This window comes from Dendrobates tinctorius, unplaced genomic scaffold, assembly GCF_039654945.1.
Source record: "Dendrobates tinctorius isolate UK_male_01 unplaced genomic scaffold, ASM3965494v1 ptg000054l, whole genome shotgun sequence".
NCBI lineage: Eukaryota > Metazoa > Chordata > Amphibia > Anura > Dendrobatidae > Dendrobates > Dendrobates tinctorius.
The window spans coordinates 17,988,006-18,015,999 of record NW_027361722.1 but is presented as its reverse complement, the minus strand read 5'-3'; the positions used below and the strand labels follow the sequence as shown (position 1 = coordinate 18,015,999).

Genomic DNA, 27,994 nt, shown 5'->3' with positions numbered 1-27,994 from the left:
CGGCGGTTTTATGCCGACGTGTATATTCTTGCATTCCTGTGGTGCGGCTGAAAGTGAAGACTTGTAAGTTGTCACACCCTTATTTGTGCTCCTGGTATAATCAGGCGTAGATCATTATTTTACAATTATCTAGAACAAAGTCCACGGGTCCGGGCACCAGAGCGATCACACAGCATGCACTTTGCTGTTGGCATCACTGAGCGCGGCAGTTTGGCAAAGGCCAAAAACCCCAAAATTTTGAGCCACGAGGACCTTGGACACCGGGGTGAGCGAGGAGTCATAGGAGGAACCAGAGCAACCTCCACTCCAAAAAAGGTGAGGACCAAGTGGAGTCATCAATCCAGAGCTAGAGACGTTTATGTCTGTCCTTCAGCCCCAGCTGCTCTTCCCCAAAACTTTCCAGCCTCACTACTAGTAATCTCCCATTTTTGAGACGGAAAACCCAATGGTTCCATGGCCAATTCCCTAGATCTACTTGCTCTCCAGACTAGATCGTGTCTGGCCAGTAGCATGGGAGCTGCTTTCTCCTACTTTTTTTTTTTGCAAGACAGATTTGTATTCCCTGAAATAAAAAATATATATATATATATATATATATATATATATATATATATATATATATACACATTTGCTATTTAACATAGCAAGCAAGAGATATTGAAAAAAAGAAAATCCTAAAGTATTGTTTTTTTTTTTTATTAAAACAATCACACAATGAAAGTCAAGAAAACTGTTTTAGTGCATGTTCACATGGCGTTTTTGACCTGGACTATGGAGCAAATTTTACTAAAAAAAAAAAAAATCCACAGACGAAAAAGCGTTTCCATAACTCGTTAAATAGCCTTACATTTGATTTAAAAGGGAAACCCTCACCCGCATTTTTTTTTTGTTCTATAAGGTTTTAAAAACCGAGCAAAACTTCATGAAAATCTGTCCAACAAAAGCGTCAGATCTGAAAACTTTAATTAAAAACGCTATGGAGAACTTTTGAAAACTATTCTAAATGTTTGGATTTTTTTTGCCTAGCAGGAGGCAGCAGAGAGCACTGAGGGGGCAGGAGGAGGCAGCAGGGGGAGCTGAGGGGGCAGGGGGAGGCTGCAGGGGGCGGCTGCAGGGGGCGCTGAGGGGGCAGGGGGAGGCTGCAGGGGGCAGGAGGAGGCTGCAGGGGGCGCAGAGGGGGCAGCAGGGGGCAGGAGGAGGCTGCAGGGAGCGCTGAGGGGGCAGGAGGAGGCTGCAGGGGGCGCTGAGGGGGCAGGGGGAGGCTGCAGGGGGCGCTGAGGGGGCAGGGGGAGGCTGCAGGGGGCGCTGAGGGGGCAGGGGGAGGCTGCAGGGGGCGCTGAGGGGGCAGGGGGAGGCTGCAGGGGGCGCTGAGGGGGCAGGGGGAGGCTGCAGGGGGCGCTGAGGGGGCAGGGGGAGGCTGCAGGGGGCGCTGAGGGGGCAGAGGGAGGCTGCAGGGGGCGCTGAGGGGGCAGGGGGAGGCTGCAGGGGGCGGCTGCAGGGGGCGCTGAGGGGGCAGGGGGAGGCTGCAGGGGGCGCTGAGGGGGCAGGGGGAGGCTGCAGGGGGCGCTGAGGGGGCAGGAGGAGGCTGCAGGGGGCGCTGAGGGGGCAGGAGGAGGCGCTGAGGCGGCAGGAGGAGGCAGCAGGGGGCGCTGAGACGGCAGGAGGAGGCTGCAGGGGGCGCTGAGACGGCAGGAGGAGGCTGCAGGGGGCGCTGAGACGGCAGGAGGAGGCGCTGAGACGGCAGGAGGAGGCTGCAGGGGGCGCTGAGACGGCAGGAGGAGGCTGCAGGGGGCGCTGAGACGGCAGGAGGAGGCTGCAGGGGGCGCTGAGACGGCAGGAGGAGGCTGCAGGGGGCGCGAGGAGGAGGCTGCAGGGGGCGCTGAGGGGGCAGGAGGAGGAGGCTGCAGGGGGCGCTGAGGGGGCAGGAGGAGGAGGCTGCAGGGGGCGCTGAGGGGGCAGGAGGAGGAGGCTGCAGGGGGCGCTGAGGGGGCAGGAGGAGGAGGCTGCAGGGGGCGCTGAGGGGGCAGGAGGAGGAGGCTGCAGGGGGCGCTGAGGGGGCAGGAGGAGGCTGCAGGGGGCGCTGAGGGGGCAGGAGGAGGCTGCAGGGGGCGCTGAGGGGGCAGGAGGAGGCTGCAGGGGGCGCTGAGGGGGCAGGAGGAGGCTGCAGGGGGCGCTGAGGGGGCAGGAGGAGGCTGCAGGGGGCGCTGAGGGGGCAGGAGGAGGCTGCAGGGGGCGCTGAGGGGCAGGAGGAGGCTGCAGGGGGCGCAGAGGGGGCAGGAGGAGGCTGCAGGGGGCGCAGAGGGGGCAGGAGGAGGCTGCAGAGGGGGCAGGAGGAGGCTGCAGGGGGCGCAGAGGGGGCAGGAGGAGGCTGCAGGGGGCGCAGAGGGGGCAGGAGGAGGCTGCAGGGGGCGCAGAGGGGGCAGGAGGAGGCTGCAGGGGGCGCAGAGGGGGCAGGAGGAGGCTGCAGGGGGCGCAGAGGGGGCAGGAGGAGGCTGCAGGGGGCGCTGAGGGGGCAGGAGGAGGCTGCAGGGGGCGCTGAGGGGGCAGGAGGAGGCTGCAGGGGGCGCTGAGGGGGCAGGAGGAGGCAGCAGTGCCCCCGTCAGCCCCACATCCCCTCCGCCACATGTAGCCTCTCTCAGCCCGTCATTATTTATCAGCCAATAAGCCCCGCCTCCTCCTCACCTGATCACCTGACCTCCCCTCTAGGTTTCACCTTGGCCGAACCCTCTCCCGCGCTTTGCAGCATGGTCGTTGTAGTCCTTCGTTGTTCGAGCAGCCTCAGGTGGCAGCGCGTCCGAGACTACAACTCCCACAAGTCGTCAGCGCTGTGACCTGTGACCGTCCATCCAGGAGCACAGAGCTGATGGCACATAACACAGAGAGATAAGAGGGAGCCGGTGAGTGTCCGGGGCGGGTGGACTCCACCGCAAGGAGCTGTGCTCACCCCCTGTCATGCCTCCTCCTGCTTCCTGTCCGGGTGACTACCCTGCTGTCTGACAACCTCTTCTAATCTCCATTATCCTTCCTACTTTGCTGTGATAGGTGTTCACTGTCCCTGCTCAGAGGTCGGCACACAGGAGTGTGATCGCTGGGGTCACATCATAGAGACCGCCCCACCAAGTGATGACAAGAATGGGGGGATCACCAAGCACGTGCTCCACCACCAATTATTCATAGGGGGTCTGCGAGGACATAATGGAAGTGGGTTCAGCAGTGCGACCCCCAGCGATCGGGTGATCACACATCTCACTACATACAGATCTATACAGCCACCACCAGGGGGAGCTCACTACATTCAAATCTTTACAGCCACCACCAGAGGGAGATCACTACATACAGATCTATACAGCCACCACCAGGGGGAGCTCACTACATACAGATTCATACAGCCACCACTAGGGGGAGCTCACTACATACAGATCTATACAGCCACCACTAGAGGGGCTCACTACATACAGATCTATACAGCCACCACTAGGGGGAGCTCACTACATACAGATCTATACAGCCACCACTAGAGGGAGCTCACTACATACAGATTTATACAGCCACCACTAGAGGGAGCTCACTACATACAGATCTATACAGCCACCACTAGAGGGAGCTCACTACATACAGATTTATACAGCCACCACTAGAGGGAGCTCAATACATACAGATCTATACAGCCACCACTAGAGGGAGCTCACTACATACAGATCTATACAGCCACCACTAGGGGGAGCTCACTACATACAGATCTATACAGCCACCACTAGAGGGAGCTCACTACTTACAGATTTATACAGCCACCACTAGAGGGAGCTCACTACATACATATCTATACAGCCACCACAAGGGGGAGCTCATTACATACAGATTTATACATTCCCTATTTATTCGCAGCATAAAAATGTATGCATTGATCTCCCCCTAGCGGCTGGGGATTTGTCACACCTGTATTTAGTCTAGACTATCCTATGTTGTGCTGATAGTTTGTCTCAATGTATCAGCCCAGATAAAATGTATTGACTTAGATTTAGACAGTCCAATCATGTATCACATATTCAAAAGTGTTTTTTTTTTATTGTTTTTCCCCAGAAGAACTAACAAACCCGGACACACAATGAGCACTTGGACTCGTGTTGGACTCGCAGGCTCCATCTTTTACTGTCTGCACAAGAAAAGAGCTGCATTTGCTGAAGTACAGAAGGTGGCTGGGCATCGGGACATAGAGAGTCCGGACTACGAGCTAAAGCTGGTGCAAGTCGTCTTTCGCCATGGAGCTCGGACACCTCTGAAGCAAATCCCACACGATGAGCAGGTATGATGAGAAGCCATGTCCGCCCCTGGGGAAACAGGTCATGAGATCTGCAAAATACAGTCATGGCCAAAAGTATTGACACCCCTGCAATTCTGTCAGATAATACTCAGTTTCTTCCTGAAAATGATTGCAAACACAAATTCTTTGGTATTATTATCTTCATTTAATTTGTCTTAAATGAAAAAACACAAAAAGAATTGTCCTAAAGCCAAATTGGATATAATTCCGCACCAAACATAAAAAAGAGGGTGGACAAAAGTATTGGCACTGTTTGAAAAATCATGTGATGCTTCTCTAATTTGTGTAATTAACAGCACCTGTAACTTACCTGTGGCACCTAACAGGTGTTGGCAATAACTAAATCACACTTGCAGCCAGTTGACATGGATTAAAGTTGACTCAACCTCTGTCCTGTGTCCTTGTGTGTACCACACTGAGCATGGAGAAAAGAAAGACCAAAGAACTGTCTGAGGACTTGAGAAACCAAATTGTGAGGAAGCATGAGCAATCTCAAGGCTGCAAGTCCATCTCCAAAGACCTGAATGTTCCTGTGTCTACCGTGCGCAGTGTCATCAAGAAGTGTAAAGCCCATGGCACTGTGGCTAACCTCCCTAGATGTGGACGGAAAAGAAAAATTTTCAACGCAAGATTGTGCGGATGTTGGATAAAGAACCTCGACTAACATCCAAACAAGTTCAAGCTGCCCTGCAGTCCGAGGGTACAACAGTGTCAACCCGTACTATCCGTCGGCATCTGAATGAAAAGGGACTGTATGGTAGGAGACCCAGGAAGACCCCACTTCTTACCCCGAGACATAAAAAAGCCAGGCTGGAGTTTGCCAAAATTTACCTGAAAAAGCCTAAAACATTTTGGAAGAATGTTCTCTGGTCAGATGAGACAAAAGTAGAGCTTTTAGGGCAAAAGCATCAACATAGAGTTTACAGGAGAAAAAAGAGGCATTCAACGAAAAGTACACGGTCCCTACAGTCAAACATGGCGGAGGTTCCCTGATGTTTTGGGGTTGCTTTGCTGCCTCTGGCACTGGACTGGTTGACCGTGTGCATGGCATTATGAAGTCTGAAGACTACCAACAAATTTTGCAGCATAATGTAGGGCCCAGTGTGAGAAAGCTGGGTCTCCCTCAGAGGTCATGGGTCTTCCAGCAGGACAATGACCCAAAACACACTTCAAAAAGCACTAGAAAATGGTTTGAGAGAAAGCACTGGAGACTTCTAAGGTGGCCAGCAATGAGTCCAGACCTGAATCCCATAGAACACCTGTGGAGAGATCTAAAAATGGCAGTTTGGAGAAGGCACCCTTCAAATATCAGGGACCTGGAGCAGTTTGCCAAAGAAGAATGGTCTAAAATTCCAGCAGAGCATTGTAAGAAACTCATTGATGGTTACCGGAAGCGGTTGGTCGCAGTTATTTTGGCTAAAGGTTGTGCAACCAAGTATTAGGCTGAGGGTGCCAATACTTTTGTCTGGCCCATTTTTGGAGTTTTGTGTGAAATGATCAATGTTTTGCTTTTTGCTTCATTCTCTTTTGTGTTTTTTCATTTAAGACAAATTAAATGAAGATAATAATACCAAAGAATTTGTGTTTGCAATCATTTTCAGGAAGAAACTGAATATTATCTGACAGAATTGCAGGGGTGTCAATACTTTTGGCCATGACTGTAAATGTAAGAACGTCCTCTGCTGGCTACAAGTGTAATAGCAGCTGATTATACCTTTATGTCGCCCTCTGCTGGATGAAGGTGTAATAGCAACTGAGTATATCTGTATATTGCCCCCTGCTGGCTACAAGTGTAATAGCAGCTGATTTTATATATATATATATATATATATATATATATATATATATATATATTGCTCAAAAAATAAAGGGAACTCTTAAACAACAGAATCTTAACTCCAAGTAAATCAAACTTCTGTGAAATCAAACTGTCCACTTAGGAAACAACACTGATTGACAATCATTTTCACATGCTGTTGTGCAAATGGAATAGACAACAGATGGAAATTGTTGGCAATTATCAAGACACCCTCAATAAAGGAGTGGTTCTGCAGGTGGGGACCACAGACCACATCTCAGTACCAATGCTTTCTGGCTGATGTTTTGGTCACTTTTGAATGTTGGTTGTGTTTTCACACTCGTGGTAGCATGAGACGGACTCTACAACCCACACAAGTGGCTCAGGTAGTGCAGCTCATCCAGGATGGCACATAAATGCGAGCTGTGGCAAGAAGGTTTGCTGTGTCTGGCAGCGTAGTGTCCAGAGGCTGGAGGCGCTACCAGTAGACAGGCCAGTACACCAGGAGATGTGGAGGGGGCCGTATGAGCGCAACAACCCAGCAGCAGGACCGCTACCTCAGTCTTTGTGCAAGGAGGAACAGGAGGAGCACTGCCAGAGCCCTGCAAAATGACCTCCAGCAGGCCACAAATGTGCATGTCTGCACGAACGGTTAGAAACCGACTCCATGAGGATGGTCTGAGGGCCCGATGTCCACAGATGGGGGTTGTGCTCACAGCCCAACACCGTACAGGACACTTGGCATTTGCCACAGAACACCAGGATTGGCAAATTCGCCACTGGCGTCCTGTGCTCTTCACAGATGAAAGCAGGTTCACGCTGAGCACATGTGACAGATGTGACAGAGTCTGGAGACGCCGTGGAGAGCGATCTGCTGCCGGCAACATCCTTCAGCATGACCGGTTTGGCAGTGGGTCAGTAATGGTGTGGGGTGGCATTTCTTTGGAGGGCCGCACAGCCCTCCATGTGCTCGCCAGAGGTAGCCTGACTGCCATTAGGTACCGAGATGAGATCCTCAGACCCCTTGTGAGACCATATGCTGGTGCGGTTGGCCTTGGGTTCCTCCTACTGCAGGACAATGCCAGACCTCATGTAGCTGGAGTGTGTCAACAATTCCTGCAAGATGAAGGCATTGAAGCTATGGACTGGCCCGCCCGTTCCCCAGACCTGAGTCCGATTGAGCACATCTGGGACATCATGTCTCGCTCCATCCACCAACGTCACATTGCACCACAGACTGTCCAGGAGTTGGCGGATGCTTTAGTCCAGGTCTGGGAGGAGATCCCTCAGGAGACCATCAGGAGCATGCCCAGGCGTTGTAGGGAGGTCATACAGGCACGTGGAGGCCACACACAATACTGAGCATCTTTTTGACTTGTTTTTAGGACATAACATTCCACTTTAATTTTGTGTGGGACTCCAAATCCAGACCTCCATTGGTTAGTAAATTTGATTTCCATTGATGATTTTTTGTGATTTTGTTGTCAGCACATTCTACTTTGTACAGAACAAAGTATTCAATGAGAATATTTCATTCATTCAGATCTAGGAAGTGTTATTTAAGTGTTACCTTTATTTTTTGAGCAGTGTATATTGCCCTCTGCTGGCTACAAGTGTAATTGTAACTGAGTATATCTATATCGCCCTCTGCTGGCCACAGAGGGCTTCATGTCATGTATGTCCTGAAACACACTGAAGATGACCAATCACCTGTCTAATACTCAGCACAATGCCCTTTATTTCACAGGTGGAGTGGTCACCGACTCTCCTGGAGACCCCTGATCACACACAGTTTAATTACAGGGTGACTGATCTTATGGGGGGGCCCAGACCCCCGTCCCCGTTTGAGGAGAGATTCAGATCACACACGCTGAAGGTGAATATATCCTGATACTTGTCCGATATTACCTACTTGCTGATCTCAGCACAAAAAAACTAATGTGGCGCTGTGGTCAGGTCTCCTAAAATGGGCAAACAAAAGGAAGCGAGTGACTGTGACCAGAGCCAAGCTGTGAGGTCTACACGACTGGGTCCGATTATCATCACAACGACGGGTCTTGTGGGGTGTTCCCTGTATACTGCAGGCCTTGTGGGGTGTCCCCGGTATACGACAGGTCTTGTGGGGTGTCCCCGGTATACGACAGGTCTTGTGGGGTGTCCCCGGTATACGACAGGTCTTGTGGGGTGTTCCCGGTATACGGCGGGTCTTGTGGGGTGTTCCCTGTATACTGCAGGCCTTGTGGGGTGTTCCCTGTATACGACAGGTCTTGTGGGGTGTTCCCTGTATACGACAGGTCTTGTGGGGTGTCCCCGGTATACGACAGGTCTTGTGGGGTGTTCCCGGTATACGGCGGGTCTTGTGGGGTGTTCCCTGTATACGACAGGTCTTGTGGTGTGTTCCCAGTATACGGCGGGTCTTGTGGGTTGTTCCCGGTATACGGCGGGTCTTGTGGTGTGTTCCCAGTATACGGCGGGTCTTGTGGGGTGTTCCCAGTATATGGCGGGTCTTGTGGGGTGTTCCCGGTATACGGCGGGTCTTGTGGGGTGTTCCCAGTATATGGCGGGTCTTGTGGGGTGTTCCCGGTATACGGCGGGTCTAGTGGGGTGTTCCCTGTATACGGCAGGTCTTGTGGGGTGTTCCCGGTATACGGCAGGTCTTGTGGGGTGTTCCCGGTATACGGCGGGTCTTGTGGGTTGTTCCCGGTATACGGCGGGTCTTGTGGGTTGTTCCCGGTATACGGCGGGTCTTGTGGGTTGTTCCCGGTATACGGCGGGTCTTGTGGTGTGTTCCCAGTATACAGCGGGTCTTGTGGGGTTCCCTGTATACGACAGGTCTTGTGGGGTGTTCCCAGTATACGGCGGGTCTTGTGGGGTGTTCCCGGTATACGGCGGGTCTAGTGGGGTGTTCCCTGTATACGGCAGGTCTTGTGGGGTGTTCCGCAGGTCTTGTGGGGTGTTCCCAGTATACGGCGGGTCTTGTGGTGTGTTCCCAGTATACGGCGGGTCTTGTGGGGTGTTATTGGTATACGGTAGGTCTTGTGGGGTGTTCCCGTATACGGCGAGTCTTGTGGGTTGTTCCCTGTATACGACAGGTCTTGTGGGGTGTCCCCGGTATACGGCAGGTCTTGTGGGGGTGTCCCCGGTATACGGCAGGTCTTGTGGGGGTGTCCCCGGTATACGGCAGGTCTTGTGGGGGTGTCCCCGGTATACGGCGGGTCTTGTGGGGTGTTATTGGTATACGGCGTGTCTAGTGGGTTGTTACTGGTATACTGTAGGTCTTGTGGGATGTTCCCGGTATACGGCGGGTCTTGTGGGGTGTTCCCTGTATACGACAGGTCTTGTGGGGTGTTCCCAGTATACGGCGGGTCTTGTGGGGTGTTCCCGGTATACGGCGGGTCTTGTGGGGTGTTATTGGTATACGGCGTGTCTTGTGGGTTGTTCCCGGTATACGGCAGGTCTTGTGGGGTGTTCCCGGTATACGGCGGGTCTTGTGGGTTGTTCCCGGTATACGGCAGGTCTTGTGGGTTGTTCCCGGTATACGGCGGGTCTTGTGGTGTGTTCCCAGTATACGGCGGGTCTTGTGGGTTGTTCCCGGTATACGGCAGGTCTTGTGGGTTGTTCCCGGTATACGACAGGTCTTGTGGGGTGTTCCCGGTATACGGCGGGTCTTGTGGGGTGTTCCCTGTATACGACAGGTCTTGTGGTGTGTTCCCAGTATACGGCGGGTCTTGTGGGGTGTTCCCAGTATACGGCAGGTCTTGTGGGGTGTTCCCAGTATACGGCGGGTCTTGTGGGGTGTTCCCGGTATACGGCGGGTCTAGTGGGGTGTTCCCTGTATACGGCAGGTCTTGTGGGGTGTTCCGCAGGTCTTGTGGGGTGTTCCCTGTATACAGTGGGTCTTGTGGGGTGTTCCCAGTATACAGTGGGTCTTGTGGGTTGTTCCCGGTATACGGCGGGTCTTGTGGGGTGTTCCCGGTATACGGCGGGTCTTGTGGGGTGTTCCCGGTATACGGCAGGTCTTGTGGGTTGTTCCCGGTATACGACAGGTCTTGTGGGGTGTTCCCGGTATACGGCGGGTCTTGTGGGGTGTTCCCTGTATACGACAGGTCTTGTGGTGTGTTCCCAGTATACGGCGGGTCTTGTGGGGTGTTCCCAGTATACGGCAGGTCTTGTGGGGTGTTCCCAGTATACGGCGGGTCTTGTGGGGTGTTCCCGGTATACGGCGGGTCTAGTGGGGTGTTCCCTGTATACGGCAGGTCTTGTGGGGTGTTCCGCAGGTCTTGTGGGGTGTTCCCTGTATACAGTGGGTCTTGTGGGGTGTTCCCAGTATACGGCGGGTCTTGTGGGGTGTTATTGGTATACGGTAGGTCTTGTGGTGTGTTCCCAGTATACGGCGGGTCTTGTGGGGTGTTATTGGTATACGGTAGGTCTTGTGGGTTGTTCCCTGTATACGACAGGTCTTGTGGGGTGTCCCCGGTATACGGCAGGTCTTGTGGGGGTGTCCCCGGTATACGGCAGGTCTTGTGGGGGTGTCCCCGGTATACGGCAGGTCTTGTGGGGTGTCCCCGGTATACGGTGTGTCTTGTGGGGGTGTCCCCGGTATACGGTGTGTCTTGTGGGGTGTTATTGGTATACGGCAGGTCTTGTGGGGGTGTCCCCGGTATACGGCGGGTCTTGTGGGGTGTTATTGGTATACGGCGGGTCTTGTGGGTTGTTACTGGTATACGGTAGGTCTTGTGGGGTGTCCCCGGTATACGGCAGGTCTTGTGGGGGTGTCCCTGGTATACGGCAGGTCTTGTGGGGGTGTCCCCGGTATACGGCGGGTCTTGTGGGGTGTTATTGGTATACGGCGGGTCTTGTGGGTTGTTACTGGTATACGGTAGGTCTTGTGGGGTGTCCCCGGTATACGGCAGGTCTTGTGGGGGTGTCCCTGGTATACGGCAGGTCTTGTGGGGGTGTCCCCGGTATACGGCGGGTCTTGTGGGGTGTTATTGGTATACGGCGGGTCTTGTGGGTTGTTACTGGTATACGGTAGGTCTTGTGGGGTGTCCCCGGTATACGGCGGGTCTTGTGGGGGTGTCCCTGGTATACGGCAGGTCTTGTGGGGGTGTCCCCGGTATACGGCGGGTCTTGTGGGGTGTTACTGGTATACGGTAGGTCTTGTGGGGTGTTCCTGGTATACGGCGAGTCTTGTGGGTTGTTCCCTGTATACAACAGGTCTTGTGGGATGTTCCCTGTATACGGCGGGTCTTGTGGGGTGTCCCCGGTATACGGCGGGTCTTGTGGGGTGTCCCCGGTATACGGTGTGTCTTGTGGGGTGTTATTGGTTTACGGCGGGTCTTGTGGGGTGTTCCCGGTATACGGCGGGTCTTGTGGGGTGTCCCCGGTATACGGCGGGTCTTGTGGGGTGTCCCCGGTATACGGCGGGTCTTGTGGGGTGTCCCCGGTATACGGTGTGTCTTGTGGGGTGTTATTGGTTTACGGCGGGTCTTGTGGGGTGTTCCGGTATACGGCGGGTCTTGTGGGGTGTTCCCGGTATACGGCAGGTCTTGTGGGGTGTTCCCGGTATACGGCGGGTCTTGTGGGGTGTTCTCTGTATACTGCGGGTCTTGTGGGGTGTTCTCTGTATACTGCGGGTCTTGTGGGTTGTTCCCTGTATACGGCGGGTCTTGTGGGGGTGTCCCCGGTATACGGCAGGTCTTGTGGGGGTGTCCCCGGTATACGGCGGGTCTTGTGGGGTGTTCTCTGTATACTGCGGATCTTGTGGGGTGTTCCAGGTATACTGCGGGTCTTGTGGGGTGTTCCCTGTATACGGCGGGTCTTGTGGGGTGTTCCCGGTATACGGCGGGTCTTGTGGGGGATTCCCTGTATACGGCGGGTCTTGTGGGGGATTCCCTGTATACGGCGGGTCTTGTGGGGGATTCCCTGTATACGGCGGGTCTTGTGGGGGGTTCCCTGTATACGGCAGGTCTTTCGAGATGTTCCCTGTATACGGCAGGTCTTGTGGGGGGTTCCCGGTATACTGCGGATCTTGTGGGGTGTTCCAGGTATACTGCGGGTCTTGTGGGGTGTTCCCTGTATACGGCGGGTCTTGTGGGGTGTTCTCTGTATACTGCGGATCTTGTGGGGTGTTCCAGGTATACTGCGGGTCTTGTGGGGTGTTCCCTGTATACGGCGGGTCTTTTGAGGTGTTCCCGGTATACGGCAGGTCTTGTGGGGTGTTCCCGGTATACGGCGGGTCTTGTGGGGGATTCCCTGTATACGGCGGGTCTTGTGGGGGATTCCCTGTATACGGCGGGTCTTGTGGGGGGTTCCCTGTATACGGCAGGTCTTTCGAGATGTTCCCTGTATACGGCAGGTCTTGTGGGGGGTTCCCGGTATACGGCAGGTCTTGTGGGGGTGTCCCCGGTATACGGCGGGTCTTGTGGGGTGTTACTGGTATACGGTAGGTCTTGTGGGGTGTTCCCGGTATACGGCGAGTCTTGTGGGTTGTTCCTGGTATACGGCGAGTCTTGTGGGTTGTTCCCTGTATACGACAGGTCTTGTGGGATGTTCCCTGTATACGGCGGGTCTTGTGGGGTGTCCCCGGTATACGGCGGGTCTTGTGGGGTGTCCCCGGTATACGGTGTGTCTTGTGGGGTGTTATTGGTTTACGGCGGGTCTTGTGGGGTGTTCCCGGTATACGGCGGGTCTTGTGGGGTGTCCCCGGTATACGGCGGGTCTTGTGGGGTGTCCCCGGTATACGGCGGGTCTTGTGGGGTGTCCCCGGTATACGGTGTGTCTTGTGGGGTGTTATTGGTTTACGGCGGGTCTTGTGGGGTGTTCCAGGTATACTGCGGGTCTTGTGGGGGTGTCCCCGGTATACGGCAGGTCTTGTGGGGGTGTCCCCGGTATACGGCGGGTCTTGTGGGGTGTTCTCTGTATACTGCGGATCTTGTGGGGTGTTCCAGGTATACTGCAGGACTTGTGGGGTGTTCCCTGTATACGGCGGGTCTTTTGAGGTGTTCCCGGTATACGGCAGGTCTTGTGGGGTGTTCCCAGTATACGGCGGGTCTTGTGGGGGATTCCCTGTATACGGCGGGTCTTGTGGGGGATTCCCTGTATACGGCGGGTCTTGTGGGTTGTTTCCTGTATACGGCGGGTCTTGTGGGGGTGTCCCCGGTATACGGCGGGTCTTGTGGGGTGTTCTCTGTATACTGCGGATCTTGTGGGGTGTTCCAGGTATACTGCGGGTCTTGTGGGGTGTTCCCTGTATACGGCGGGTCTTTTGAGGTGTTCCCGGTATACGGCAGGTCTTGTGGGGTGTTCCCGGTATACGGCAGGTCTTGTGGGGTGTTCCCGGTATACGGCGGGTCTTGTGGGGGGTTCCCTGTATACGGCGGGTCTTGTGGGGGGTTCCCTGTATACGGCAGGTCTTTCGAGATGTTCCCTGTATGCGGCAGGTCTTGTGGGGGGTTCCCGGTATACGTCAGGTGTTTTTGGTTGTACTTGGTATGTTGTGGTTCACATCTACTTATGTATTACACTGATGTAGGGTCGATGGCGTCCACAACACACAGCGCTGATATTATCCGGTCGCTCCCCCTATATTTGGGCCCCTGTAGTCACATAGACCCTCTACTGATGAATGTGACATTATGTGCGGCCCCTTATACAGAATCCGCTCGGGCTGGACACCGCTCACATGAGCAGAGACGGCTTCGTGCAGTTGCTGCGTGGCAGCACAGTGCACCAGTTGGATCTTTTTCGCCTTTCTTGCTGCTGTTCTCTAGTGGTCACAATGCGACGCCATTCACCCTCATCACCCCGCCGTGTGGCATCGTACAGAGCCATCTTGTGTAGCGGCACAATATCGCCATGTAGCCCCTGCCTGACCCTCCCCATGGTCCTCACAGCTCCTTCTACCGCAGGGCGGCACCTTCCCCGGACAGCTCACCACTATCGGGATGCAGCAGATGTTCTCCCTTGGTGCCAGAATTCGGAAGGACTACGTGGAGGAGCGAGGATTTCTCTCACCGGTATTTAAAGCATCGGAGGTCTAGTAAGTTTCCGGAAAATGGATATTTCTTATATTGAAGGAAAACCGATGATCCGCGATCGCTCCGCTGAGTTCTGGTGTTTGGGGGAGAGTGATGTCTGTGACCTGCAGAGTCAGGAACACCAGGGCCCAGCACGGTTGTGGTATGCGCCGTCTCTTCCGTATTTGCTTTTCCCCGGCTCGTCCACTCTCCTGATCTTTATCGATGACGTTAAGGTGCTGAATGTAACAAACTTTTCTTCTTGGATATCAGTCAGACGCCTCTCACACTTTGCACTGACGAGGGGCAGTACCCCGAAACACAGTGTCTGCAAATTGAGATTCTGGCTTGGCTTTTATCCTAAGTCATGTGACAAGGTTCGATAAAGGGTCGACATTGACTTTTAGGATTGCTACTTCCAATAGGTGGCACTAGAGTTCTAGTCCTCTTCCTCTCTGAAGAGACAATTTGCATAATTAACCTTTTCTTAAATCAGTAATACAAGTGACTATAAGAAACTTTGTAATACATTTTCTAAGAGAAATTTGCTTTGTGCTCCACTTAGGAGACACTTCTCAAGAAATCATCATTCACTCTGAAATTTAGGTAAAATCTGGGTCAAAATTAAACTCGCTGCCAGCTCACTGAGGGGTCAGATTACAGTTGCCTATTGAAGTCTGTGGAGAAGCAGAGTTGGAGAGAGACAGATATCATTGTTGTGGATTCACAGTTATGCTGCTTAGTACTGCTGTGTAATGTCTGCTATGCTGCTGCTGCTTTCTAATAAGTATTTCATCCAAAGCTGGATGCATGGTTACATTTCTCAGTACTGCTGTTTAGTGTTTTTGATGTTACTGCTGCTTTCTAATAAGTGTTTTATTTTACCCAAAGCTGGATTTTCAGCTACATGTCTCAGTATTTCTGTGCAATGTTCTCTTATGCTGCTGCTTTCTAATAAGTGTTTTATTTTTGCCAGAGCTGGAAAAACTGTTACATTTCTTAGTACTGCTGTGTAATGTCTTTGATGCTACTGCTGCTTTCTAATAAGTGTTTTATTTCACCCAGAGCTGGATTCACAGCTACGTTTCTCTGTACTGCTGTGCAATGTTATCTATGCTGCTGCTTTATAATAAGTGTTTTATTTCTCCAAATCTGGATTCACAATTTAATTTTTTAATATTGCTGTGTGATGTCCTCCATGCTGCCACTTTCTAATAAGTGTTTTATTGTATCCAGAGCTGCATTCACAGGTACACTTCTCAGTACTGCTGTGCAATGTTCTCCATGTGTCTGCTTTCTAATTGTTTTATTTCACCCAGACCTGTATTGACAGTTGCATATCTCAGTAACCTTGTTCAGTGTCCTTCATGCTGCTGATGCTTTTCAAAGTGTTTTTTTATTACCCAGAGTTGCATTCACATCTACACTGCTCAGTACTGCTGTGCAATGTCTTCCATGCTACTGCTGCCTTTTTAATAAGTGTTTTATTTTACCCAAAGCTGGATTCGCACCTACACTGTTCATTACTACTGTATAATGTTTTCCATGCTTTTCTCTACTAAGTGTTTCATCCCACCTCAGTGCTGGATTCATACCTACACTGCTCAGTATTGTTATATAATGTCCTCCATGGTGCTGAACATGTGCTAACTAGAGCCTGGAGAGCAGGAATCCCTCATGTCTGTGTATGGGAGACATCATAGCAGCTGATTTCCTCCAAGCAGCTGAGAGTTAGATATTGCAGAGGGGAGGAAAACTGGTGATCATGTAGGATGCAAGTCATATACCGGGTAGAAAGTGTTAGTCCTTGTGTTTTATTCCTCGTGTTCTTAGCAGTAAATGACAGGTTCGCTATAACTATTCTCTTATGTTTCAGCGTCCGCTCCACTAACATAGTCCGTAATCTGGAGTCGGCGCGGTGTTTGCTGGCCGGACTGTTCCAGCAGCGACAAGAAGGTGAGGGCTCCATAGCTGATAGATGTCGTACTATGAGTGGTCTGCAGCGTTGGTGTTATATAGGGGGGCACGCTTTGTATACCATGTCTGATCGCATGTGACTTTTCTTATAGGACCCGTTACTATAGTCACATCTGATGCCGGCAGTGAAATCCTGTACCCCAATTATCACGGCTGCACGGGGCTAAAGCAACTGACCAGGTGACCCGTCCTGCATAGCTGGGGAGGAAGCATTAGGGTAGGGGGGTAGATATAGGGGCAGCCATATTGGACCTTGGGAGCCATGAGTGCGTCGCTGTATAAGAACACATATTTGCCATTCAGGAGTCCAGGGAAGGCGACTGACAACCTCTTGTGTTCATTTTGGTTGTCATTTTTTCCCAAATTGCACGCCTGTTTAGTTATATGGAAACAGTGCCACTCTGTGGCTGTATCTGGTATTGCAAGTGTGTGGATTTGAGCTGCAATACAAGATACAGCCACGGAGTGGCACTGTTTCTGGGAAGGTCATTGGTAATTGTGGACAAGCCCTTGAAGCGGCTGCTAGTGCACGTAATACCTGTGTAGATCCGATGTGAGTATCCATTGTTCTTTCTCTCAGTGGCCGCTTTTCTGTCGCCCTCTCTCTGCCCGGGATGAAGGACGATCTGGAGAGACTTCAGCAGGACCTTCATATTGACAGCACCAAGAAAGTGGACTTCTTCTTACTGCTGGACAATCTGCTCGCTGAACAGGTCAGGATCTACAATTCCTTTCCGTTTCTCCATCTCTGCTTGCTGTCAGTGAATGGCAATGTTCTTTTTTGCATCCAGATATTAATAAACTGTCCTGATCACAGCGATGGGATTTGTTAAATGCGCTCCAGCCAAACTTCACGCGATGTACCACAAGCTGTGTCAGGTACATGGGGAGTGCGGGTGAAGCACACAGGACTCCGTGCCTTGTCTACAGCTCACGTCACCATCCTGCTCCTCTCACTGTGTTGTCATCTCTTACGCATTTTAGTCTCCGATTCTAAGACACAAGTCCTTCTAGTTCAATCTGTACAATCTACCATGTTGATCCATTCACTGACAGCAAGCAGATATTTGGAAGGTAGCCAGGTACGAAACTTTCCAGCATCCAAGTATTACTATTCTCTTCATACCGGGGTCTTATGTGCCGTGCATCCTCAGCATATGCACAGATCTCTCAATATCGGGGTCTAATGTGCCGAACACCCTCAGCGTGTGCTCACTTCTGTGCATTCCGGGGTCTGTTGCGCTGTGCAGACACCGCTCCATACTGAGGTCCGATGCCCCATGCAGTCACTGCTCCATACTGGGGTCTGATGCGCCATGCAGTCACCGCTCCATACTGGGGTCAGAGGCGCCGTGCAGTCACCGCTCCATACTGGGGTTTGATGCGCTGTGCAGTCACCGCTCCATACTGGGGTCTGATGCGCCGTGCAGTCACCGCTCCATACTGGGGTTTGATGCGCCGTGCAGTCACCGCTCCATACTGGGGTTTGATGCGCCATGCAGTCACCGCTCCATACTGGGGTCTGATGCGCCGTGCAGTCACCGCTCCATACTGGGGTCTGATGCGCCGTGCAGTCACCGCTCCATACTGGGGTTTGATGCGCCGTGCAGTCACCGCTCCATACTGGGGTTTGATGCGCCGTGCAGTCACCGCTCCATACTGGGGTCTGATGCGCCGTGCAGTCACCGCTCCATACTGGGGTTTGATGCGCCATGCAGTCACCGCTCCATACTGGGGTCTGATGCGCCGTGCAGTCACCGCTCCATACTGGGGTTTGATGCGCCGTGCAGTCACCGCTCCATACTGGGGTCTGATGCGCCGTACAGTCACCGCTCCATACTGGGGTTTGATGCGCCGTGCAGTCACCGCTCCATACTGGGGTCTGATGCGCCGTGCAGTCACCGCTCCATACTGGGGTTTGATGCGCCATGCAGTCACCGCTCCATACTGGGGTCTGATGCGCCGTGCAGTCACCGCTCCATACTGGGGTTTGATGCGCCGTGCAGTCACCGCTCCATACTGGGGTCTGATGCGCCGTGCAGTCACCGCTCCATACTGGGGTTTGATGCGCCGTGCAGTCACCGCTCCATACTGGGGTTTGATGCGCCGTGCAGTCACCGCTCCTTACTGGGGTTTGATGCGCCGTGCAGTCACCGCTCCATACTGGGGTCTGATGCGCCATGCAGTCACCGCTCCTTACTGGGGTCTGATGAACCGTGCAGTCACCGCTCCATACTGGGGTCTGATGCGCCGTGCAGTCATCGCTCCATACTGGGGTCTGATGCGCCGTGCAGTCACCGCTCCATACTGGGGTCTGATGCGCCGTGCAGTCACCGCTCCATACTGGGGTCTGATGCGGCGTGCAGTCACCGCTCCATACTGGGGTCTGATGCGCCGTGCAGTCACCGCTCGATACTGGGGTTTGATGCGCCGTGCAGTCACCGCTCCATACTGGGGTCTGATGCGCCGTGCAGTCACCGCTCCATACTGGGGTCTGATGCGCCGTGCAGTCACCGCTCCATACTGGGATCTGATGCGCCGTGCAGTCACCGCTCCATACTGGGGTTTGATGCGCCGTGCAGTCACCGCTCCATACTGGGGTTTGATGCGCCGTGCAGTCACCGCTCCATACTGGGGTCTGATGCCCCGTGCAGTCACCGCTCCATACTGGGGTTTGATGCGCCGTGCAGTCACCGCTCCATACTGGGGTCTGATGCGCCGTGCAGTCACCGCTCCATACTGGGGTCTGATGCGCCGTGCAGTCACCGCTCCATACTGGGGTTTGATGCGCCGTGCAGTCACCGCTCCATACTGGGGTCTGATGCGCCGTGCAGTCACCGCTCCATACTGGGGTCTGATGCACCGTGCAGTCACCGCTCCATACTGGGGTTTGATGCGCCGTGCAGTCACCGCTCCATACTGGGGTTTGATGCGCCGTGCAGTCACCGCTCCATACTGGGGTTTGATGCGCCGTGCAGTCACCGCTCCATTAGTTATCGCCGTACCGCTGCCGTCCTGTAGAAGAACATTTGCTTGCTTTGTGTTCTCCACTTAGTAAACAACAAAAGCAGAAATGTTGGAAATTGTTGTTTTTTCTTCTTGGTGTGAGAGCGCTCTCCTCAGTCACTGTGCTGCGTTACCTCTACAGGCACACGGCTTCCCATTCTCCGTACAGTACGAGAGTCACCTGCGGCAGTTGGAGCGGAGAGCCATCGATGTCTTGTCCTACGTCATGGGCTCCAGTAACAGGTACGTGTGCCGCCGTTGATGTAATGTGAAAGCTAATTTGCATATCTTTTATCCCAGGAAGCATTGCATCTCTCTCCTCTTGCTGACACCTTGCCCCCTAATGAGGAAGCAATGACAGGTTGTCACAGTGTCCGCCTTCTGCTCCGCAGGGAAGCTGTGAGGCTCAGCGTGGGGCCCTTCCTCTACGCCCTGCAGAATAACATGCTGGAGACGACGAGGCGCTCCGCTGACAGCCCCCCGACCAGGTATGTAGATGCTGGTGGGAGGACACAGGTGGGCCGCCGGGCAGTACACTGACTCGTGGCTTCTCTCTTTTTCCAGGAAGCTCTTCCTCTACTCTACCCACGACGTGACTCTCATCCCTCTTCTCGTGGCCTTTGGTATCTTTGACCAGAAGTGGCCACCGTACGCCGCTGACATAACGCTAGAACTGTACCAGCATCAGCCTTCCAAGGAGTGGTTCACCCGCCTCCGCTACAATGGGAAGGTGAGACGTCAGGGCGCTTGTCTGTGAGGGACACAGTCGCCCCCGTCCTACACCTGCTCCATCTGACTTTACTTTCCTTTTTTTCTCTTAACTTTTTCTTCTCCTGCAGCTGACAGACTTCTAGTGTAACCTGATCAATCAAGTCTGTGCAGCCTGAGAGGCAGTGTCCTGTATAGCAGATAAGACCTCTTATCAGCACTTTAATCACTTCTGCTCCAATACCAGGAACCTAGATTGCAAGAAGAGAGACTTACTTTGCACTTTCTTAATCTGACACTTTTTGGTCTTACAGCACGGCGCATGCGCGGTGCAAACGTGTTTCCATCCCGGTTATTCACCACGTGCTGTTACATAAATGACTTTTATAGAAGGGGAGCGAGGCATGCTGGTACGTGCAGTTTGTAGTTAGCCCTGGTGGCCGCGTTGCTGCACACCCTGGTGGCCGCGTTGCTGCACACCCTGGTGGCCATGTTGCACGAGCCCTGGTGGCCGTGTTGCGTGCACTCTGATGGCCATCACTATTTTGGGAAGGGGGAGAGCGAGACATGCTGAGATATGTCGTTTGGTGAAACTGCGGATCCATGGCGCTGAATACGTAAGGTTTAGTCCGTCGTTCCGAGTCGCGGACCAATTAATTTGATTATATGAAATTGGTCGGGCGCGTGGCCATCCCCTTTAAGACTGAGTGGTGATTCCCTCCGAACACCTGCGTGTTTTGTAGCTGTAATCCCCGGCGCGCAAGGCTGCAGTAATAACGCGCGCGCGACCTCCGGGTCTTTGTTCTGCTATTGATTTCTTGATGGAATTAGATCATGCGGCTCCTCCACGCTCATGTCCGGACCGATCCACCTCTCTGCCTGGAGATCTAATGAACTCAACTCCCTCCGATCCGTACTGCCTGCGGGGCTCAGCTTGTCCTACCACAGCACTGTGGACATTGTCCTCCGCCGCCTCTACCCTGCGTGCAGATGTTAGGGTAGCCCTCTGTCACCGGTCCTGTACGGTTACCGAAAGTGTAAGAATTCCTGTCTACCGGTCTCCAGTTCTGGAAGCTCCAATCAGTCTGTAGGGCAGCTAGCTGCAGCAGGAGCCTCTCCCCACCTTCCTGTCTGGAACAGAAGCCTATAGGAAGGAAAATGTCCTATAGGAAAGGAAAGTGCAGAGGAACAAAAAATTGTTGGGAAGGGGTTAAATGCACTGAATGAGTTTATCTACTTCTATCCACTTAGGCTAAGTAACAACAACCCCTATTCTTGGGGGGACTAAAGAGAACCGCCCCTTTAAATGAGAAACTGCTTTTTTTATTACATTTTTATTGCAAGTGAAATCAGAACAATAAAGGGACTTTAAGTATAAACTATTGTTCTCTGTTATCAGCCGTGTGTTTGCCACTTCTGGCCAGCGCTTCACCCTTGGAAACCTGTGTGAGCTGTAAGATGTAACGGGGACGTCAGGGACGCCGCAGGGTGCCAAATCCTGATCGGTCAGACGACTCCGCTCCCGGCCGTCATTTCACCTTTAATAGACTATAGTGTAAATCTCTTTAAGCTCTTCGCTCCCATCCAAGATCGATCACTCGCAGAGCAAAGGCTTCCGTGAAGAACGTTCCTAAGGAAAACACCTGTGTTCTCTCACTGACGGCCCGAGACACGTGTAAGACATATATGTGATTGTGAGACCACAGCGGAAGCTGAATGTACAGTCTATGGAGAAAGTATGTGCCCCCCCACAATACACATCAACCCCCGATCCTACATCCATAGACATTAATGTGGATTTCTACAAGATTTTGGAGGCGGCTGTCGGAATTTTTTGCAGCTTCATCCAGAAGATCATTTGTGGGGTCAGACCCTGATGTTGGGGGGAGGCCAGACCCACAATCTCTGGTCTAGTTGTTGGATGGACATGAGGTCCGGGCTCTGTGCGGCCCCTCATGTTCTCCCCCCATGTCTGTATGGAGCTTGTGCACTGGGCACAGTCAAGGGGAACAGAAAAGGAAGAACCCGAAACTATTCCCACAAAGCTGAAGATACAATTGTCCACAAAGTCTTAAGACACCAGAACTAAGAGACCGCGGCCGCCCCCTGATAACAGCCCATAGGATTATCCTCCTCCCCATCTGTACAGGGGGCACAATGCAGTCAGGGGGTAACGTCCTCCTGGAATCACCAAACCCAGACTCCTCCATCAGAGAAGTGTGATCCGTCACTGCACAGAACACATCTCCTCCAGAGTCCAGTGGTGGCGGCTTTACACCACTCCATCCGACGTTCGGCATTGTGCTTGGTGATAGAATCATAGAATCGTAGAGTTGGAAGGGACCTCCTGGGCCATCTGGTCCAACCCCCTGCTCAAAGCAGGATTCGCTAAATCATCCCAGTCAGATGTCTGTCCAGCCTCTGTTTGAAGACTTCCATTGAAGGAGAACTCACCACTTCTCGTGGCAGCCTGTTCCACTCATTGATCACTCTAACTGTCAAAAAGTTTTTTCTAATATCTAATCTGTGTCTCCTCCCATTCAGTTTCATCCCATTGCTTCTAGTCTTTCCTTGTGCAAATGAGAATAAAGTTGATCCTTCTACAATGTGACAGCCCTTTAGATATTTGTAGACAGCTATTAAGTCTCCTCTCAGTCTTCTCTTTTGCAAACTAAACATTCCCAAATCCTGCAACCTTTCCTCATAAGACAGGGTTTGCAGACCGGTCATCATTCTGGTCGCTCTTTTCTGAACTTGCTCCAGTTTGTTGATGTCTTTTTTAAAATGTGGTGCCCAAAACTGGACACAATATTCCAGATGAGGTCTGACCAAAGAGGAGTAGAGGGAAATAATGACTTCACGTGATCTAGACTGTATGCTTCTGTTAATACATCCTAGAATTGCATTTGCCTTTTTTGCTGCTGCATCACACTGTTGACTCATATTTAGTCTGTGATCTATTAGTATACCCAAGTCTTTTTCACATGTGCTGTCACTTAGCCCTATTCCTCCCATTCTGTATATGCTTTTTTCATTTTTATTGCCCAGATGTAGTACTTTGCATTTCTCCCTGTTAAAAACCATTCTGTTAGTTACTTCTCCAGTTTATTTAAATCTTTTTGAATCCTCTGTCTCTCTTCTCTAGTATTAGCTATCCCTCCTAGCTTTGTGTCATCAGCAAATTTAATCAGTTTACCCTCAATTCCTTCATCTAAATCGTTGATAAAGATGTTGAACAATACAGGGCCCAGGACAGAGCCCTGTGGTACCCCACTTGAGACATTCTTCCAACTGGATGTGCAGCCATTTACGACCACTCTTTGGGTCCGATCACTAAGCCAGTTATGAATCCACCTAACAGTTGCCTTGTCCATTCCATACTTAGTCATTTTTTCAATAAGGATTGTATGAGATACTTTGTCAAATGCTTTGCTGAAGTCAAGATATACTATATCTACAGCATTTCCTTGATCCACCCAATCAGTGATACCGTCATAGAAGGAAATTAAGTTAGTCTGACATGACTTATTAGTTACAAACCCATGCTGACTCTGTTTGATCACTTCATTCTTATCCAGGTACTGACATACATGTTGTTTAATAATTTGTTCAAAGATCTTTCCTGGTATAGAAGTCAGACTCACCGGCCTATAGTTGCCTGGGTCCACCTTCTTCCCCTTTTTGAAGATAGGAACAACATTTGCTCTTCTCCAGTCTTCTGGCACTTCTCCTGTTCTTCAAGAATTTTCAAAGATTATGGAGAGGGGTTCAAAAATTTCTTCTGCTATCTCCTTCAGTACTCTGGGGTGTAATTCATCTGGACCTGGAGACTTGAATTCATTTAGGTTAGCTAAGTGTTTCCTCACTATCTTTCTGTTTATAGATATCCTGGATTCTTCTATTCCCTTAATAGGACAGTGAATAACAGTTGATGTTACATTTCCTTTCTGAGAGAAAACAGATGCAAAATAGGAATTTAAAAGATCAGCCTTCTCAACATCCTGTCTTACCATTTCATCATTTTCATCCTGTAAAAATCCTATAGCATCTTTGACTTTTCTTTTACTTTTGACATATCCCCAAAATCCTTTATTATTGCTTTTGACATCTCTTGCAAGCCTCAATTCATTTTCAGCTTTAGATAATCTGATTTGTGCCCTGCAGGTTCTGCAGACAGCATTATATTCTTCTTTAGATATGCCTCCCTCTTTCCATTTTATAAACATTTCTTTCTTCCTTTTTAGCATGTGCTTAAGTTCTGTGTTCATCCATCCTGGTTTCCTTAAATGCTTCCTATTCTTACCTCTTTTCGGAATTGATAACAACTGTGCTTTGAGAATTTCATTTTTCAAGATTTCCCATCCTTCCTGGACATTTTTGTCTTTAAGGATATCCAGCCATTGGATCCCTCCAATTCTCTTTCTGAATCCCTTAAAATCTGCCTTTCTGAAATCTAACCTTGACGTCTGAGTCTTCACAGGTCTTCCGCCTCTAGTTATCCAAAATTCTAAAATAGCATGGTCGCTACCTCCTAGGGTCCCAGCCACTTTTACCTCCTCAACCATTTCCTCCCTGTTTATAAGGATTAGATCCAAGGTAGCAGTTCCCCTTGTTTTCTCCCCTACCTTTTGGAAGATAAAGTTGTCAGCAAGAGAGGATAAGAATTTCCTTGACCTGTTAGTTTTGCCTGAGAGAGATTTCCAACAAATGTCTGGATAGTTGAAATCTCCCATGACAACTATGTCATATTTTTTGGAGAACTTGGCCATTTGATGCATAAAGAGTTCATCCATATCTTCAGCTTGCACAGGCGGCCTGTAGTAAATGCCTACAATGGTGTCCTTTCCATTGTTCTGTCCTTGTATTCTTACCCAAACAGTTTCCACAGAACTCCCAGTCTCTGAAGCTTCAATCTCTGTGCAGATATACGCGTTTCTAACATACAATGCGACACCCCCTCCTCGTTTATCAAGTCTATTTCTTGCAAATAAGTTGTATCCTTCTAGTCTTGTATTCCAATCATGTGTATCGTCCCACCAAGTTTCAGTGATTCCAATGACATCATATTTCTTTTCCTGTGTTAGTAGTTCCAATTCTCCTTGTTTGTTGCCCATGCTTTGTGCATTAGTATAGAAACATTTTAGTTTGTGATTGGTTTCTCTTTCTCCAATATTTTTATTAATTAGATTCTTTTGTCTTTGTTCTTCCTTTCCACTTCTAATAGCAGAGTTCTCAATAGCATTTGTCAGGTGTATGGCTTTTTCTGGCCTTTTGCTTCCCTTCCCACGTTGTTCTAGTTTAAAGCTCTCCTTACAAGTGTAGCAAGGCGACTTCCAAATACATGCTTTCCAGTCTTCGTAAGGTGCACCCCATCTCTAGCAAGTAGTCCATCGTATAAGTAGTTCACTCCGTGATCCAGAAATCCAAATCGTTGCTGACGGCACCATCGACGTAGCCGGTTGTTCCCCTGCAGAATCTTATTCCACCTCCTTGTTCCATGGCCATCCACTGGGAGGATGGAAGAGAAGACCACCTGCGCTCCTAGTTCTTTCACTTTCTTGCCTAAGTCTTCAAAGTCTCTGCAGATGGTTTCCAGGTCGTTTCTTGCGGTGTCATTTGTCCCCACATGTAGTAGCAGGAATGGGTAGTCATCTGTAGGTCTGAAGAGTCCTGATATCCTGTCAGACACATCTTTAATTTTTGCACCTGGAAGACAGCACATTTCTCTTGAAGTTATATCCGGTCTGCAGATAGCGGCCTCTGTTCCTCTCAGCAGGGAATCCCCCATGACCACCACTATCCGTTTCTTCTTCACAACATTTTTCTTTCTCCATCCAGGAGGACTCTGAAGGCGTACAAGGTTGCTGTTTGTTGGCAAAGTCTTATCCTGATGTATTTCTTCATCGTTTTCCTGCGTGAGAGCCTGGTACTGGTTTCTGAGCAGTATGGGTGCTGACTGCCTCCTGATCCTCCTGCTTCTCTGGGTCACATGTCTCCAATCCTCTGTTTCTTCAGGTGCACTTCGAATTTCTTCTCTTTCTGTAACATGAAGAGATAATTCTGCTCTGTCCAAGAACTCTTCACCTTCCTTAATGATCTTCAATGTAGTTAACCTCTCTTCGAGATTTTGCAACTTTTCCTCCAACAGGGACACAAGCTTGCATTTGTGGCATGTGAAGTTTGGCTTTTCCACTGGTAAGTCTGTGAACATGTAGCAAGAAATGCAGCTCACCAAATGGCTCCTGGCCTCTTCCATCTTGAGATTTCTTAAAAACGATGAAAGATGAGCCAAAATGGCTGATGATGTATGGCTGCATGCAGCTGCTCGGCCATGAAGCTCCCGGCGGGGGTGCAGTGTTTGTTCTGATACCAGAGGAGGTCTGGACTCTGCCGTTATGGAGTCAGTAGAGCGTTGGTGACTTTTCTGCCCTGTGCTCAGCACTTAGCCCCCCGCTCTGTAACCTTACAGGGTCTCCACTTTGTGGCTGAGTTGCTGCGATTTCTTCCACTTCTCAATAATGTCACTCACAGGAGCTGGAGGAAGAAATGTCATGGACGAACTCGTTCCCCCTGTGGCTCCTATTACAGGACGGCGCTGGTACCAGTGAGCGCTGCACCACCAGCCGCTCTGTCACATGGTAGTAAAGCCAGATGGCACTATGGGGGGCCAGAGGTTATACACAGAGTGGTAGGGGCTGGAGGATATACACCGGTAGGGGTGTGCAGGGGCTGGTACACCGGGGGTGGGGTGGAGGAGGTTATAAATGGGGGGGCGAGAGGCCAGCGTTATACACCCTCCCCATTATATATGAGAGATCCATATTTCTGTGCAGTGGAGAGTCTTCGTGCCCCTTTTGATGAGGTGTGAGCCCACCAGCTGGCGGCGACCTTATACAGAGGGATCCCCCCATAGCACCCTCTTATTATCTAGGTATAATCTACTCTTCTTGTTTTCCAGGAACAGGTGGTGTCGGGGTGCAGCTCGGGGCTGTGTCCCCTCGATCAGTTTCTGGACGCTCTCGCTGAGTTCACTCTCAGTCCTGAAGACTACAAGAGGCTGTGCTACTCTACAGAGGAGGAAACCGCCACCGACGGGGCAAAGGAACCGTACCCGGTGTGAAAGCAGAGCGGCCGCTAGCTGCACGAAAGGCCGAACGTCCGACATTTCACTGCCCACATGGACGACAAGTTCTGTACCCTATAGACGGATATTAGAGCTCCGTTCACAATTCTGCATGTGCGCGTCTGCTGGTTCAGTGTCTTCACGGTGCTCGTCCTGGTGACTTGTATCTAGGAATCGTCCTTTTTACCCCTGGTACTGGAGGAATTGGTGTCCCCTGAATTACAGGGGTGTGTCTGGCACCAAGCTTGCTGACTGTTTCCATTTAATACCAAGCAGAATTGTGAATGCAGCTCTGGCTCCATCAAGGGATAATCCAATTTGGAGTAAATGAAGCGCAATCAATATTTTGTTGTTTTTTTTTCCCATACTTATGTTCTGGTTTACACAGAGGCTGCTCACACAGCTGGAGTTTGCTCCAAAGTATCAGGTCTCAGAAAAAGAGAAATTTGTGCTGGTTACAAATCTGAAACAATGTAACAAAACCCCAGAGAAATGTCAGCCTAGTACAAGTTTTCAGGCTCTGCATGTAAAAAAACAAAAAAAAAAATTAAACATTTCCATTCCCTGACAGCAAGAAGAAAATTGTGAGAAGTGAAGACTGAAATAGTGACTTCACTATTTAGGTGACGATTATTTGCAGAAAAGACCTCCTGTAATCTCCGACCCCTCTGCAGTATCTAAGGACTGTGCGGATACATTTATATAATCAGCACCGCTCACCTAATGCAGAATTATCTCCGAATGGCCCCAGATAATCCGAACCCGAACAGTGAGGAGACGAGGTCTAATGGGGCCACAAATGGCGGCTGACCCCATGATCCTAAGCTGCTCAGATCCTCAGGGACACTTTCTGTATCCACTGTAACTTTTATTTTGTATAAAGTAAAAAATCCTTCTTCCAAGTTGTCATGTTTTCTACCTTATGTAAAAGGAATATAAGTTCTGGATGACACATAGCGTAAAACTGTACGACCAGACGAGGGTAACGTGCACCGTTAATGCGCGGCCCGTAGTCCTCCATATACAGTACAATGCGCGGCCCG

At 51.0% G+C, this 27,994-nt stretch overlaps 1 protein-coding gene across 7 annotated transcripts; it reads left to right on the top strand.

Annotated features, from left to right (window-relative positions):
* The first annotated feature begins 139 nt into the window (after positions 1 to 139).
* Positions 140 to 27,853, top strand: ACP6 (acid phosphatase 6, lysophosphatidic). 7 transcript variants are annotated; one of them, XM_073577191.1, is made up of 11 exons: positions 140 to 315; positions 4,081 to 4,303; positions 7,867 to 7,995; positions 14,030 to 14,160; positions 16,014 to 16,093; positions 16,207 to 16,294; positions 16,695 to 16,827; positions 19,263 to 19,363; positions 19,513 to 19,608; positions 19,685 to 19,850; positions 26,787 to 27,853. In XM_073577191.1, exons 2-11 carry the CDS (start codon positions 4,106 to 4,108, stop codon positions 26,946 to 26,948), a joined length of 1,284 nt encoding a protein of 427 aa, XP_073433292.1. In that variant the 5' UTR covers positions 140 to 315; positions 4,081 to 4,105; the 3' UTR covers positions 26,949 to 27,853. The 7 variants fall into 7 exon arrangements, with proteins under 7 accessions (XP_073433292.1, XP_073433293.1, XP_073433294.1 ...); XM_073577192.1 differs by lacking the exon at positions 140 to 315 and adding an exon at positions 2,739 to 2,897; XM_073577193.1 differs by lacking the exon at positions 140 to 315 and adding an exon at positions 2,910 to 2,977.
* The last annotated feature ends 141 nt before the right edge of the window (positions 27,854 to 27,994 follow it).

Excerpts from the sequence above, each read along its gene's own strand:
- ACP6 (XM_073577190.1), top strand. The coding sequence starts at position 3,196 with ATGGAAGTGGGTTCAGCAGTGCGACCCCCAGCGATCGG. Across the intron at positions 3,234-4,080 it reads GTGCGACCCCCAGCGATCGG|AAGAACTAACAAACCCGGAC; the intron begins GTGATCACACAT and ends GTTTTTCCCCAG. Across the intron at positions 16,295-16,694 it reads GGGCTAAAGCAACTGACCAG|TGGCCGCTTTTCTGTCGCCC; the intron begins GTGACCCGTCCT and ends TCTTTCTCTCAG.